The 15,736-nt window shown below is 48.4% G+C and overlaps 1 protein-coding gene across 1 annotated transcript in view; it reads left to right on the top strand.

The window, feature by feature from the left end:
* ATP9B (ATPase, class II, type 9B) overlaps positions 1–15,736 on the top strand; it is a 305,353-nt gene that overhangs the window by 245,182 nt on the left and 44,435 nt on the right. Inside the window, exons 20-25 of the mRNA XM_011975874.1 lie at positions 1,802–1,900; positions 3,687–3,776; positions 4,745–4,889; positions 5,093–5,157; positions 6,973–7,128; positions 7,301–7,365. Of these exons, the coding sequence (XP_011831264.1) occupies positions 1,802–1,900; positions 3,687–3,776; positions 4,745–4,889; positions 5,093–5,157; positions 6,973–7,128; positions 7,301–7,365 (620 nt within the window). The remainder of the gene's footprint in view (positions 1–1,801; positions 1,901–3,686; positions 3,777–4,744; positions 4,890–5,092; positions 5,158–6,972; positions 7,129–7,300; positions 7,366–15,736) is intronic.

Below are 15,736 nucleotides of genomic sequence, written 5' to 3'. Positions count from 1 at the left end.
CAGTAGGAAGTGTGTCATGAAGCTGTATCTGGTTTCAGAGTAATTGTTCATGTAGAAATTCAAAATGACAAGAGAACAATTCTGACTCAGAAAGTTTAGATTACTAAACTTAATTGTATTGTATAGCCAAAAAGTTGAATAAAGAAGTGTGATTAGCAGATGAGCTGGGTGTGGTACTGTGTGCCTGGGATCCCAGCTACTCGGGAGACTGAGGCGGGAGGTTCAGTCGAGCCCCAGAGTTCATGGCAAGACCCATCTGTAAATTGACACATGAATGAGTGACCAGATGACCCCTGCATTTCACTGTAACTTTTTAGTAAACTTCACCTCAGTCTACTTCTTACTTTATATGTGCTAGACTATTAGTATATTAAAGTAATGAATATCCCTTGTATTAAAATTTGGATCTTTACATCAATTATTTGCTAAATTGTATCACTTTGTCGAGTTTTGCTCTTTATTCTGTACATTATGTAAAGTCTGACTTCAGATGTTCCTCTGAAACTCGAAGGTGATTTTCAGCGGGACCTCACTGCAATTCCTGAATCCCACTCAGGTTGCCGCAGTGCTAGTTCTTCTTCAACTTTGTCACAATAATGTGTCATAATCTTAGGTCCAATAAATGAATATAAGTCTGTAAAATAAATACAAAGCACAAATCTTAGACATTGAGAGAGCCACAGGTGGAGCGTGCTTAAGCAGATAATCGGTACACTGTTGAAGCTGTTTTTCTGCTTCCTGTTTCCAAAAATGCATATTTCAATATAATACATACGAAATCTGAGAAATTCAGCTAGTAAGAATATTACTGGAATTTCTTTGCTGTTATATATATCAAATATCCTGATATCTATTAAGTATCCTGATATTGTATTGTCTAGGGATACATAGACACATAAGATGTGCGTGGGTATGCAATTTTTAAATGTAAAAGTGCTGCTATTGAACATGTTTTATGTGACATAAACAACTTTTGGCTTGACTATGGGCCAGTTACCCATTGAACCTCCGTGTCCAACTTAAAAACTAGCAAACTGCAGTAAAGGTCTTCCTGAGCCTCCCAGCCTGGCAAACTGTGACTGTGTGCTTGGTGTGGAATGCTGTGTGGACAGCACCTTTGACACTCACAGCTGTCCTTATTAGACTTAGCCTGCGAGTGCTGGGCCCAGGTGTTACTCGCGTGCCTCCAGATCTCAGCTGCTGTATCTACACATCACTGTGCTCTCACTTGTTCCACCTTAAGCAAGTTCACACACCGTTTAGTTGTGGTTGAATGTGTGTAGCGTGACCTTGTTGAAGTCTGCATTGCCGACACGCCGTTTAGTTGTGGTTGGATGTGTGTAGTGTGACCTTGTTGAAGTCTGCGTTGCCGATTCTTGTGCAGCCAACACCACCATCCCCTCCAGAACTGTTCCATCTTCCTAAACGGGAACTGCCCCTCTCCCCATTCCCCTTCCCCTAGACCCGGGCACCCACCATCTACTGCTTTCTCTGTGGATTGGATAGCTCTAGGGACCTCATGGAAATGGGATCAGACAGTGTTTGTCCTTTTGTAACTGGCTTCTTTCACTCAGCATAATGTCCTCAAGGTTGAACCACATCGCAGCCTGGGTCAGAATTTCCATCCTTTTCAAGGCTGAATAACACTCCGTTGTGTGGATGGAGCACATTTTGCTCGTCCATTTATCTGTTGACGGGCACCTGGCTTGCTTGCACCTTCTGGCTGTTGTGAATTATGTGAGACTCAGAGATGAGCGTGTCCTTGTCTTGTTGAAGTTCACCAGTTTAAATTGCTTCGTAGATATGGATGCTAACAGGCGATAAACTCGAGACAGCTACTTGCATTGCCAAAAGTTCACATCTGGTGTCTAGAACACAAGACATTCATATTTTCAGACAGGTAAGTATGTATCTTAATCACTTTGAATTTTTAAACATTTATCTCACACAAATAAAGCCTGTTGTTTTTCTCAGAATATATGTTCAGTTATTTACTAATCACTAAATATCTTTTTAAAAAGAAATACTGTACTTTTTTTAATTTATAAAGACATGTTCAAATAGATATTTTTAACCACATACATTAATAGTGATCAAAAGCTGCTTTTTGACAGATTGAACAAACTCTTAAGTTCAAAAGTGTTTTTTGGTTATACTATTAGTATTATTTTTTACTATTTTAAAAGAGGCATACTGCAGTTATTTTCAATTTGTAAAAATGTATATTGATAAAAAATTACATTTTTCTACAAGTTACACATATTACATGTTGTCCGAAGCTGCTGTTGTGAAACAAGCTATAAATACAAAATAGGAATGTGTTTTTAATCACTGCCATTTTCAGAGCAAGTGCTGCCTTAATTAGTTCAAAGAACATTGATAGAAATGATCTAAGTTTATGTGTTTACTGTATGTATTAGTTATGACTAAATTTAATTCAAACAAAAAATAAAAATTTCTTGTTCTTGATTGATGGTGGGTGAACAGACATTCTGTGTCTGCGTCTGTTCTAAATGAATCGCTTGCACCTACAGAAGGAGTTATTTGAATATAATTTACATGTAAATGTAGTTTGTTTTGAAGCATCAGAATCGCAAATTAGGCCCTGAAGACTACTATTTGCAATTAAATTATTAATGCTTCTGATAAAACTTCAGATCAATTTTTGTTGACTTTTCAGTGTTATAGCACCACAAATTAAATTTTTCACAATAAAACCTACCTATTTAAAGATGAGTCTGAGATTGTTAATTTGAACCACATGAAGCTTTTAATTTATTTCGGTCCTATTAATAGGACTATTAATATATCATTTATTTTATGCTCCATAAAATCTCCACAGAAAGAATATGAAAAACCAGTTACGTTGGTTTCTGAAATGTTTTTCTTCTAAAACGAAGGATATTTCAAGATTATGACTTAATTTTACTCTTTTAGGTTTTTTAAAAATCCCTCAGACACTGAGTAAAACCTAATGGAGTAAGTTGAAACCCATGGCAGAGACAACACGAGCAATTAAGTATTTTGCATTATTTGACCTATTATGAAAAGAGATGTATTTACATAACACCTTGGTTTGAGAGCGTCCTGCCTCTTACCCGATGTGTGGCGATGATGTGTGGCGATGAGGAGCTCGGCCTCCCTGGGCTCTGGTGCCCTGTTGGGTGGAAGCCTCGTTCTGCAGAGCCATGTCCGTGATGCTGCCAGTCAGTGACTCAGCAGTGCTGCTCCCCACACCAGCCTACCCTGGCCTGTTGCTCTGATAAATAATCACCTCGTGGAAATTACAAGAAAATTCTTAATCATTATCGTTGTATGTTAAGGGAGTATATTTATAAAAGGCAATTACTTTCCCAAACTATCCAGAGGGTAATTATTAACTCATAGGCACCCTTTACGTAAATTTCATCAGCATGGGGATTCCACTACATTCCTCACTGTAAGTTTCCTGCTTGCAGTTGCCACAAATGTGAAAATGATTTGTGTTAACTGAGTGGTAGACACACCCAGCACTGCCGGAGGAATTGGAAAGGACCTTCTTCTGTGTCCAAATCCTAAAGCTACTTTAGTTTCAGATGATAACCCCAAAACAGTCCACCGTAACTCTGCAACTAATGCCCTGTTTCTCTGTGCCTCTAACTTAGACAACATTTTAATTTGGGATTCTTTTTTCTCCCTTAATGGAGGTAACCAATCGGGGAGAGGCACATTTGGAGCTGAATGCATTTCGAAGGAAGCATGATTGTGCACTGGTCATATCTGGGGATTCTCTGGAGGTAAGGCTAGACCCTGAGTGAGTACATGTGTGTCTGTCTGTGTCTCTGAGGCAAGGCTGGTCCCTGGCCGAGCGTGTCCGTCCATCCCAGTGCACCGAGGGCTTGTTGAGTCGAGTGCTTTTGCCTGTCTGTGCTGTTTCGGCAGTCTCCGTTCCGTAGCCGCTGCACCTGCCACTCTGGAAAGCAGCCCCAGCCTGAGGAGATGTCAGAGCTGGATCTCAGCGGTTATTACTCCTCCTTTACACATTGAGAGTCTGAAAGCAGGGCTGGGTCACGGTGATTGTTACTCCTCGGTTAGACATTGAGAGCCTGAAAGTGCTGCAGGAAACCTGGAGCAGGAGCGACAGGAGCCTGTCCAGCGCTGTGGTTCTGGCTCTCTGTCCCATCCACGTTGCATCCGCTGGAGCAGGAGTGTCCAAAGTAGCTTCATGCCTCGTTTTCCTCGCACGCGTGGCCCCCGGCTGAGAGAGCTGTGGCACGGGGGCTGGTGGGAGCCTCTCCCTGCACAGCTTTTGCACAGGCTCATGGACTTAATCGTCCTGGACCTCTGTGTTGCTAGTGTCCCCAGAGCAAGCACTCCAAGAAATCTGGCAGAAGCTGCCCCAGAACGTCACTGGGTCACATGAAGTTGTTCAAGAAAGTCACTAAGGCAGCCTGGATTCCAGGGGAGGGGGATCAGACCAGAAGGTCATGTCGTAGCTCAAATCACAGAGGATTCTCTCTGGTACTTCAAGTGGAAGAACTTCCCTGGGCAGGAGGATGGTTCCGTGTTATATAGAATTTCTTCCCATGATTTTTATATTTTCCCCTGTCCGTGAGTCTTGTGAAATGATTCACAGAATACTGAAAAGATTGAGAACGGTGGCATCTGTTGGCTTTGCTCCCGTGGTTTTGCACTTTCTGCATCACACAAATCTGGGACAGTGTTGTCGACCATAAGGCGAAATAACACAGGCTTTGTTGTCCAGGTTTGTCTGAAGTACTACGAGCATGAATTCGTGGAGCTGGCCTGCCAGTGCCCCGCCGTGGTGTGCTGCCGCTGCTCGCCCACGCAGAAGGCCCACATCGTGACACTGCTGCAGCAGCACACGGGGAGACGCACCTGCGCCATCGGTGAGAGCCGCCCACCCCGCTCACGGGGAGGTCTCCAGAGAAACCCGCAGGCTGACATTGACGGGCAGAGTTTGTTCCATCTCTAAAACTAGACTGATTTCGTCTCTATTCATGGAAGTTTCTGAGATAGCTGCTGATGGTAACAAATGAAAAACGTGATGATGGATGCGGTTTTATTTTATCTCACTTTTCTTGCTTTGCAGGTGATGGAGGAAATGATGTCAGCATGATTCAGGCAGCAGACTGTGGGATTGGGATTGAGGGAAAGGTAGGTTCCCCCTTTTATCAACACATCAGCACACACTCAGCACACAGCACACATCAACACGACTCAGCACATGCTGGGCCATTGTACACTCAGCACGTACTCAGTGCACGTCAGCACATGCTTAGCACACACTCGGTCAGCACACACTCCGCACGTGCTCAGCACACAGCACACATCAGCACACGCTCAGTCAGCACACACTCAGCACGTGGTCAGTCAACACACATCAGCACGTTCTCAGCACACAGCACACATCAACACGACTCAGCACATGCTGGGCCATTGTACACTGAGCACCTACTCAGTGCACGTCAGCACATGCTTAGCACACACTCGGTCAGCACACATCAGCACGTGCTTAGCACACAGCACACATCAGCACACGCTCAGCACACAGCACACATCAGCACACGCTCAGTCAGCACACACTCAGCACGTGCTCGGTCAACACACATCAGCACGTGCTCAGCACACAGCACACGCTCGACACACAGCACACATCAACACGACTCAGCACATGCTGGGCCATTGTACACTCAGCACCTACTCAGTGCACGTCAGCACGTGCTTAGCACACACTCGGTCAGCACACATCAGCACGTGCTCAGTGCACAGTCAGCACACACTCGGCACACACTTGATCAACACGTGCTCAGCGCACACTCAGCACACTCGTTTAGCACACCACATACGCTCGGCACACACTAGGTCAGCACACGTCAGCATGTGCTCAGCGCATACCTGGTCATTTTACACCCAACACATACTCATTGCACGCTTGGTCAGAACACATGCTTGGTGAATGCACACTTGGTCAACACGTGTGTTCAGCACACAGTCAGTCAGCACAGCCTGAAGAGCCTGGTGTGTCCCAGGCACTGAACTGTACATTTGAGTAAAGGAGGAATTGGTCAGAGTCCCCTGCTTCAACCCCACATTTCATAAAGACGATCCTGCCACATGCATTAGAGCCCAGCCCTCGGCAACTTGCTGTTGGCGGAGTGGCATGCAGGGAGGTGTCACTCTTAGTCACCTGCCCTCGGACTCAGTCCAGATGTCAGCAGATCGGCCAGCAAGCCTTTCCGTGGCCTCCCTCCTGTTCCCACGCGCCATTCTCTGTGTGGTTCCTCCCTCCTGTTCCCACACGCCATTCTCTGTGTGGTTGCCTGTGTCTCCTGGCTGAGCTGTGGTTTGAGGTTCATCTTCTGTGCCAGCCTTATCTGTGTTACGCTCTCTTTATCCACAGTCACTTAAATGTTAATACAGACACACCCAAAAAGACCTGGTAAATTCACCCAGCTCAAGCAAGTGTGGCTTTTTCCTTGGCTACTTCCTTTCGTAATGCCTTACAACAGAATTGTGAAAGAGGAGATAGATTATTTCTTTAAATATGAAAAACGGAGAACTGCCTTGAAGAAGCCCAGGATGATAGGGGCGTCCTCCCACAGGGCTGGCCCGTGCTCAGATCACAGGGGCGTCTTCCGACAGGGCTGGCCCACGCTCAGATCACAAGGGAATGCTTCGACAGGGCTGGCCCGGGCTCTGCGACTCTGCTGACTCCTGTGACACCCACAGACTATCGGAGCCGAGCTCTCCTGAAGCGCTTGTGAGAGCCTGGGCTGGTGCTGGGGGCTCTTCCTGCCCCTGTGCCTAAGACCGTAGGACCTGTCCCCATTGACATAACTGAAGCTCTAAAAGTCCTGCAGAGAGAACTTCAGTCTTTGTCAAATGTAGGCTGAGTTCTAAAACTCAGCTTTTGGAGTCTGATTTCCAGTGTCCGCAGTGTTTGAAAGGCCCCGTGTGCTTTTCTTTCAGGAGGGGAAGCAGGCCTCGCTGGCAGCCGACTTCTCCATCAGGCAGTTCCGGCACATTGGCAGGCTGCTCATGGTGCACGGACGGAACAGCTACAAGAGGTCAGCGGCACTCGGCCAGTTCGTCATGCACAGGGGCCTTATCATCTCCACCATGCAGGTACTGAGCCTTCTGTGCTGGCACCGGGGAGGGCAGCGTCCGGGAGACAGGGTGCTGAGTGCTGCTGGAAGTACCTGGGCTGTGCTTAGGAGGTAGCGAGGCCCCTGAGAGGCCTGGGGCCACAGGTGCTCGTGGAACTGACGGTTGTCTTCGTCTGTGGCTCTCTCTCCAGGCTGTGTTTTCCTCAGTCTTCTACTTCGCATCCGTCCCTTTGTATCAGGGCTTCCTCATGGTGGGGTAAGTTACACTCAGCACCTGCCAGCTCATCCAGGGGAGGACATCTGTTTTGGGAAAAAACAAAACAAAACATATATAGAAGATTCTTGATACAGTCATCATTTAGAATGAATAATACTGATGTAAAAACAACATTTTACTTGGGTGAACTTCAAGACGACACCTGCACACTTGTTCCTCCTGGGATTTTCTTACTAGATTTTGTTTTCAGGTGGAAGCCATAGTTTGTGTCAGGAACTGTGTTGGATCTGAGATTTTTAAAGGGTCCCGTGGCAGAAGGCAGAGGGACAGAGTGGCCACTGACAAGCCCTCCCGGCTCTCTGCAGCTGCCCTCCCCTGGCTGGGGCTTCGTCCTGCTGTGGGGCCTGGCCAGCAGCGGAGAACAGTGCGCGCGGGGATACAGCGTGGCGTGCGTCGAAGCAAACACCGTCAGTCTCTCCCGGGCAGGAATGGAATCTCATTTTCAAAGATAACAGCACCAGGGCTGTGCGTGGTGGCTCACGCCTGTAATCCCAGTGCTTTGGGAGGTTGAGGTGGGCGTGGGTGGATCACCTGAGGTCAGGAGTTCGAGACCAGCCTAACATGGCGAAACCCTGTGTCTACTAAAAATACAAAAAAATTAGCCAGACATGGTGGTGTGTGCCTGTAATCCCCGCTACTCGGGAGGCTGAGGCACAAGAATCACTTGAACCTGTGAGGTGGAGGTTGCAGTGAGCTGAGATCATGCCATTGCACTCCAGCTTGGGCAACAAAGCCAGACTCCATCTCAAAAAAAAAAAAAAGTAAAGATAACAGCACCAGTGTCTTAGAAAAGGACACCAAAAGTGCAGCAGGCATGCGACGTGCATTGAAAGCTGAGCTGATTTTGCCGACCACGCCTACCTTATCTGCAAAACAGGAACTTCCTGTGAAGGGTGAATAGGTGGGAATTTCTCTTTTCCTCCTCCTTTGTGGTTATGCCTAGAAATGAAATCAGTGTGACTGTTCATGTTGGCAGCAAACTAAAAGCGGTCTCTCCTCTGCCGCTGACCTCCCTGACCCCTGCAAAGCTTATTCCCACCTTAACCAGGTTCTACCCCACAAGGAGTCTCAGAAAATACTTTAATAGTAACAGCTGCTGGCCTCAGTGCTCTCGGCATTGAACATGCTTTCATCCCCAGCTTGTCCCCACTTCATGTGTGAGAAAAGTGAGAGACCCAGAGAGCTCAGGAACTCGCCCGTGGGAGGCCCAGCTCAGACCTGAGTCGTCGGGGCTGCCGCCGGGTGCTCCTCCTCCCCGTCACCCTCCGAGCTTACCCCAGGTCCACAGAGAAAACAGAGTCCTTTCTCCCTGCAGAGCTGTTTCTAATCCGCAGTCTAAACACCATTTCACTCGACAGCTCCCTGAATCCCAGGAATTCCTCACAATTTTAGCAAAATACAGGGAAATATCAGTCTGTGCGTGTATTAGGTTTTTGATAAACGTGAGGTTCTCTTAAGTCACCTTCTTCCCAAGTCACAATCCCTGAGCGGCGTCCGCATCATCCTGAGCTGTCCAAGGAGCATTGCCATGCACAGAGACGCACTGGGTCTCCGCCTTCCTTCCCTCTCCAGTCTTCAGGTCCTCTCTGTCCTCTGGCCTCCACACATGATGTCCCCTTGGCCTAGACCACTGCCAGATGTCCCCATTGTCCTTGCTTCCCCGGGAGGCCCGGCCCCCCACGGTGCACCTTCACACCCCCATTGTCCTTGCTTCCCCTGGAGGCCCGGCCCCCCCACGCTGCACCTTCACACCCCCGGCCACACAGTTGTATTTCCAGTTAGCGTCCTATTCTGCATGCTCTGCAAGGACAAATCACAACGTATATCAGGTTCTCATACCTGCTGTGGGTTTGTCAGCGTGAACTTCAGTGTGTGTGAATTTCAGAGGAGGGCCAGACTCTGGCGGATTCTAGGCCCCACACCCCAAGCCTCAGGACAGCTGAGTTGTGGGACTCACAGCTACCAAGACTCCTGGGGCACCTGCCTCGGACTCCACGTCCTTCGCCTGCACGTGTTAGCACCGTTCCTCCCAGGGTATCAGGAGCCTGTCCTGTGGTCTTAAAAATCACTTTGAATAAAGTAGGTAAGAGCCTGGGGAAACCTTCGCATGTGTCTTCAGGCTTCTCTCGCCCCTAGCCCTTCATCTTGGCACAAGTGCCTAGGTTTTAGACCCCTGCCTGCTATAATCACACAGGGAGTAACCCCCTTGATCATGATCGTAAGCATTGCAGACTCCCGTTTTGTGGCCCACAAGGAAAGTGCCATCATCGGCCCTGGGCTATCCTGTCCACTGAGGCTCCCTCAGCCCCAGTATGAGGTAGCACAGGATGACACTGTGCATCCATGGTGTCACTTGAGCCTTATTTCATGTCTCTCTGTGACCAAAGAATGTCCCAGCAACCTACCAACTCATAGCCCATACAGTTGATGGAAATCGTGGTAGAATTTGTGCTAATATTCTCAGCTTCCCATGAATTTCAATAATGTTTTCTGTAGTACTTCAAACAAAGGGGAAAAATCCTAAAGGTGCAGTAAGTGCTAACTCTTTTTAAATAGGTTTTCCCATCGCCTACATCTTTACAGTGATTATTACGTTCCTGACTTTTTTTTTTTTTTTTTTTGAGACAGAGTCTTGCTCTGTCGCCCAGGCTGGAGTGCAGTGGCGTGATCTCAGCTCGCTGCAACCTCTGCCTCCTGGGTTCAAGTGATTCTCCTGCCTCAGCCTCCCTAGTAGCTGGGATTACAGGATGTGCTACCACGCCCGGCTAATTTTTGTATATTTTTAGTAGAGACGGGGTTTCACCATGTTGGCCAGGGTAGTCTCGAACTCCTGACTTCAAATGATCCACCTGCCTCAGCCTCCCAAGGTGTTGGGATTACAGGCATGAGCCCTTTCACCCAGCCTAGTTGCTTTTAAATAGTATCGAATTTGCACAGTAATGCTGATTGCATCTTGAGTTTGAATAGTGTGTTTCTTCCTTGGAAGTCATAGAAAAGCATAACCATTCTCACCTTCTTTCGTATTTTAAAAATCATGGATTTGAAACATTGAAAGGAAAATGTAGGGGACCATGGAGATTATTCTTTAAAGAACTACTGCTTGGGTTAGCGAGGCCTGGATGCCTGCCTCATAGCCCGAGTGCTCCACGGTGTCCCCAGCTCCTGTTCCTACAGCTCTTCTTTATAGTGGGCTTTATGTAAAGTCACTCTGAGTGTCCATCACGCAAGAAATGTCTGTGACTTTCTTAAGCACTCATACTCTGAATTTGGTTAGGTGGGAGCTTTGGAGGGGCAATGCTTTTAGTTAATCTTTGAAAATAAATAATGAGTTTGCCTTCACCTAAGAAATAAATACCAAGAAGTGAGCAAAAAGCAACATGGTGTTTTTACAAAATAACATCTAACTAGACCAAAATCATGGCTATGATAGAGAAACTGGCTCTAGAAGCTAGAGGACAGTTGACAGAATTTAATTCCACAAATATGGTTTTCATCTGCGTTCATTTCATCAGCTCTGGAGGGAACTGGTGGCCGAGGTGACTTTCCTGAAGCAAGAGGCCCCAGGAGCAGGAAGGACTAGGCATACTCAGTGCACAGCAGGGAAACCAGGGAGGGACCAGGGACCCCGGGGGCCATGAAGGTGGTGATGGGGAACCCTAGGGGCATGGGGAATGGGGCAGCAGGAGGGGCTGGGAGAGACAGAACAGCCTGGGGAGGCTCCTGTGATCCCCAAGCCCACCCTGCCCTTGCTCCCCAAGCAGGCCTAGGGAATGCCATGCCCTCCGCCAGAAAGAGAGCTCCTAGGCCAAGTCCTCATGGGGAACCTCTGTGGGGTGCAGCATTGTGCACTTTGGCAAGCTGGAGGCTCTGAGAGAGACTCCTGATCTCATGAGCCCACAGCTCATGTTCCACAGAAATGCTTTGGGAAACGCTAGTCTGAACTGGCCGGAGGTGTCTCCCCAGTGACTCTGGCAGCTGCCCGCAAGGATCTCACACACAGCACCACGGCATAGCAGCCATTCCTGGGTGTGGGTCTCCTTTATGCCCTTGCTAGTGACTCAGATGGAGAGCCTGTGAGCGCTCTTGTTAAAGTTAGATTGAACCTTAATTGAGCACCAAGAAGGTGCATGACATTCCGAGAGAGAGCTCTGGGCAGGAGGAGCACAGGCAGGTCCCTCAGGGAGCCGTGTCCAGACTTGCAGAAATGGCAGGCTCTGCGGGTTTATCAGAGAGGGTCTTCAGAACTTCTGCTTCCAGCCATGATTGGAATAACAGGAAACAGATTTATCTTCCAAGCCTAATCAAGTGGAAAACATGAGAAAACACATGAAACAAATGTTTTCAGACATTGGATAGGAAGCAGTGGGGACGGTGGTGCCTCTGAGAAGAGAAACAACTCTCCCACATCTAGAACCAACATCCAGACGGCCTCGAAACCTCTGTGTTTCAATAGTCCTTGTACCTGAGATGAAGTTTCTCAGCGTAAACTTCAGTGTGTGCACATCTCAGAGGAGGGCCAGGCTCTGGTGGGTTCTAGGGCCCCCCAACCTGTGCCCAGGTTGGCACAGACTTCCAAAGCACAAACATCATGACGCACTGAGAATAAACTGAGATGATGGACTTCATAAAAATTAAGTTTTTGCTCTTCTAAAGACAGTGCTAATCAAGTAAAAGGCAGACAAGAAGGAAATACTTTCAATACATATCTTCAACTCGATGAAACAACTCAGTTTTTTTTTAAGATGAAATATTTGAACATCCATCACAAAAGAAGACATAAGAATGGCAGTAAGCACAAGAAAATGTATGTAACATCGTTAGTTACCAGGAAAGATAAATTTAAGCCACAGAGAGAGTTAAGGTTCTGCCACTGCGGAGGCCAAGCCGAAAGGCCGAGCGGCGTGTTGGCAGGCGGGCAGCAGGGCGGCACTGCTGGCGAGAGTGCAGATGGTCCAGCCACTCCAGAAAGCAGACTGGCAGTTTTTATGAAATTAAACATTCACTGTCCATGCCCCAGCAACCTCCCTCCTCAGTGTTCACCCAGGAAAAAGGAAAACACTCATTCTTCCACTCAGACTGGCACCAGGACTCTCACCACTCAGCTGTGATCTCCACAGACTGGGAAAACACCAATGGCCATCCGCCGGGGGGTGGAAGAGCTGCGCTGTGTCCATCGCCCTGCAGCACAGAGAAAGCAGAGGACACACTCGGCAAGGTGGGCGAGCCCCAACACCGCTGGCCTGGAAAGACCCACCCGCAGAGAGCAGAGACCACCCGGAGAGAATAGCCAGGTGTCGGAGAGCTTGCGGGAAACAGCCATTTTTGTGGGACTCGCGGCAGCGAGGGAAGCAGGGGTTTCCCACCTGGCGCATCACAGGCCTCCTCCTGGCGGGTGACGGAGATGCTCTGCGTCATGATCACACCGTGGTTCCATGACGCTTGTCAAAACTCATCGCTCACATGCTGAAAGTTACACCTCCAGAGAGTAGGTTTGTGAAAAGGAGGCAGCAGTGCGGTTTTTGTTGTTAAGGGCTGAAGAGATAGGGAGATTTCTGGCATAAGTAAAGCAAGAGTTCTCATAAATGCACATACGGAAATCGTGACTGCACGTGGTCCTTCCTGCTGGTGTGAGCGAGTCACAAGCCGCACGGCTGAGTGTCCACATGCCTGTGTGCACGCAGAACAGGACGCCCGCCCTCGCCAGGCATCGCCAGGGGATGACCTGCCATCTTAACTCCTGGTTGGGCTCTCCTTGAATTATTTGTCCCTGTTCCTAAATCCTAAGCAGAGTGGGAGTTGTTCAAAGAAAGTTAACAAAAGTGATTAAAGATTTCGAGGGAAGTACAGCAGTGTTGTACAAGTTCAACCCAATAAATTAAAGTTGAATTTCTGGATAAAGTTCTCTGAGCATGTAGATGTTTAGTGCCCAGCAGTGACCCGTCAAGAAAACAATGTGAGCTAGACTAAAAGTACCTTAGAAGAAAACGTTTCATATAGAACCCACAACAGTTTTAAAAATAGAACAGTCGGTGACCATGGGATCTCAGTCATATTAAAACAGAATATAGCCTTTAGGTATCCGCATGTTTCCAGGCTACAAGATAACGTGGTGTCATGGGTGTTTCTGGTTCTCTGCCACGAGGTCACTTTCCCAACCTGAGATAACTATGAGAATGCTTTCTCATAGGTGACAATGTCATTTAACAACAACGACAAAAAAAACCCCAGCCAAGTGCAGTGGCTCATGCCTGTAATCCCAGCACTTTGGGAGGCCAAGTTGGGAAGATTTCTTGAGGCTAGGAGTGTGAGACCAGCTGGGAAACATGGTGACACTCCATCTCTACAAAAGAACATTAGCTGGGCATGGTGGTGCATACCTGCAGTCCAGCTACTCAGGAGGCTGAGGTGAGAGGATCAGCTGAGCCCAGGAGGTCAAGGCTGCAGTGAGTGATGATTGTACCGTTGCACTCCAGCCTGGGCCACGGAGTGAGACCCTGTCTCAAAAAAAAAAATCCCAGCTCCACTTCCGGCCCAACTCCACTTCCAGGACAGTGGGAGGTGGAGTAGATGGGTTCTTCCCTGCTCCTTCTGCTAAGTTGAGCTTGAAACTGTGGGCATCACACACAGAAGGCTCTGAGTGGGGAGCGAGGTGAACAGAGGGGCAAGGGCGAGGCGGCAGGAGCTCCCCACATTTTCCAACAGCTGGAGCTGAAGGAGCCGGCAGCCTGGCAACGCCCATGGGTGCAGAAATTTAAAATTTGAAAGTCCCAGCGAGGGCCCAGCCTCTCCAACCGCAGGTCCACAAAAGGGGCGCCAGGACGACAGATGACTTTCAGATGATCGTCACTCTACTCCACCCAGACGCCAGGGAAGGGCTGTGCCCGCCTGCCCCTCCCCAAAAAGGCAAGTGGAGAGCTGAAAGTGCCACTTCACGAGATGTAGCGAGGCACCCAGCATCTCCAGGGTGATGGAATGGTAGGCAGGACTCCATCCCCAGTGTCGGGGATAATGAGCCCCTCAGTGTCAGTGGAGGCCGCACAGGGAGCCTGAACCCCTGCCCCTGCACAGCAGCAAGAACAGTGCTCTCCTCTCCCCACCGCAGCAGGGTCAGCACCCTTCAGAAAATTCAGAGTCTCATACGCAGTACCCGGAATGTCAAGGCTTCCGTCAGTCCCTTGCCATACCGAGAACCAGGAAGATTTCCAGGTGAATGGAAGACAGGCAACAGAAGCCAGCCCTGAGATGGCAGAGATGCTAGAATTCTCTGACAAAGACTGGGAAACAGCCATTACCAACATACTTGGAGCAAATGGCAAAATAGAACAGCCCAGCAGACAAGATACAGAGCAGAACCAAATGGAAATCTTAGAGATGAGAAATAACCCAGACAAAAAAATGCCACGACTGGGCTTAGCAGCAAAATAGAAGGAACAGAGGAAGGACACGGTGAACTGGAATATAGAAAAACAGAAAGTCCTCAATATGAACAACAGAGAGAAAATTGACTGAAAAAAAAAATGGATCAGAGCCTCAGGGACAGCAAAATGGTAACTGTACCGTTTGTGCCGTGGGAGCCCTGGCCTCTGACCGTTGGTGCCATGGGAGTTCCAGGGGAGAAGGGACACGGCAGGGCTAGGAAAGTACTTGAAGGAATAAAGACTGAAAACCTCCCAGATTTGGCAAAATACATAAATGTACAGATTCAAGAAAGTAAGCAAACCCTAACAGGATAAAGTCAAAGATAATCGTGATCAAACTGATGAAAACCAAAGACAAAGAAACCCATTGAAAGCAGCCAGTGGGGCGACAGGGTATGTTGGGGATAATTGGAAACCGTGCAGGCAGAGGGACTCAGGTGCTGGAGAAAGGCCTCATGGGCACGGGATGCTGCAGCCAGTGAGGGCCACTTCCGGAAGGGAAAGCAGGTGTTGGCAAGACTTGTGTCCAGCAGTCCCTAAAGAATCTCCAAGCTCAGCCGTGAAGGAGCAGCCCCGTTAAGAAAAGGACAGAAGGCGCAGAGGCAGCCACCCTGTGTGTGACGGGATGCACAGACCGCAAGCAAGCCCGTGGAACGATGCCCGCATCGTCAGCCACAGAGACCAGGTTAGACCACAGGGCGCTCCGCCTCACACCTGCCAGAATTGTGGGGAAGAGTCACGGAAACTGGGTAGCTCTTATATTGCTGTGGGAGCATAAATCCTACTATCTGGAAGATGTTTTAACAATTTCTTTGAAAAACTGTACCACCACCATGTGACCTAGCACCCACGCTCCCGGGCGTTTATACCATCTCACTCGGCACTCCTGTCCAGACCTAGCACCCACGTTCCCGGGCATTTATACCATCTCA

Source organism: Mandrillus leucophaeus, unplaced genomic scaffold, assembly GCF_000951045.1.
Source record: "Mandrillus leucophaeus isolate KB7577 unplaced genomic scaffold, Mleu.le_1.0 Scaffold16, whole genome shotgun sequence".
In the NCBI taxonomy this organism is placed as follows: Eukaryota; Metazoa; Chordata; class Mammalia; order Primates; family Cercopithecidae; genus Mandrillus; species Mandrillus leucophaeus.
This window is presented reverse-complemented; position numbering and strand designations above follow the sequence as displayed.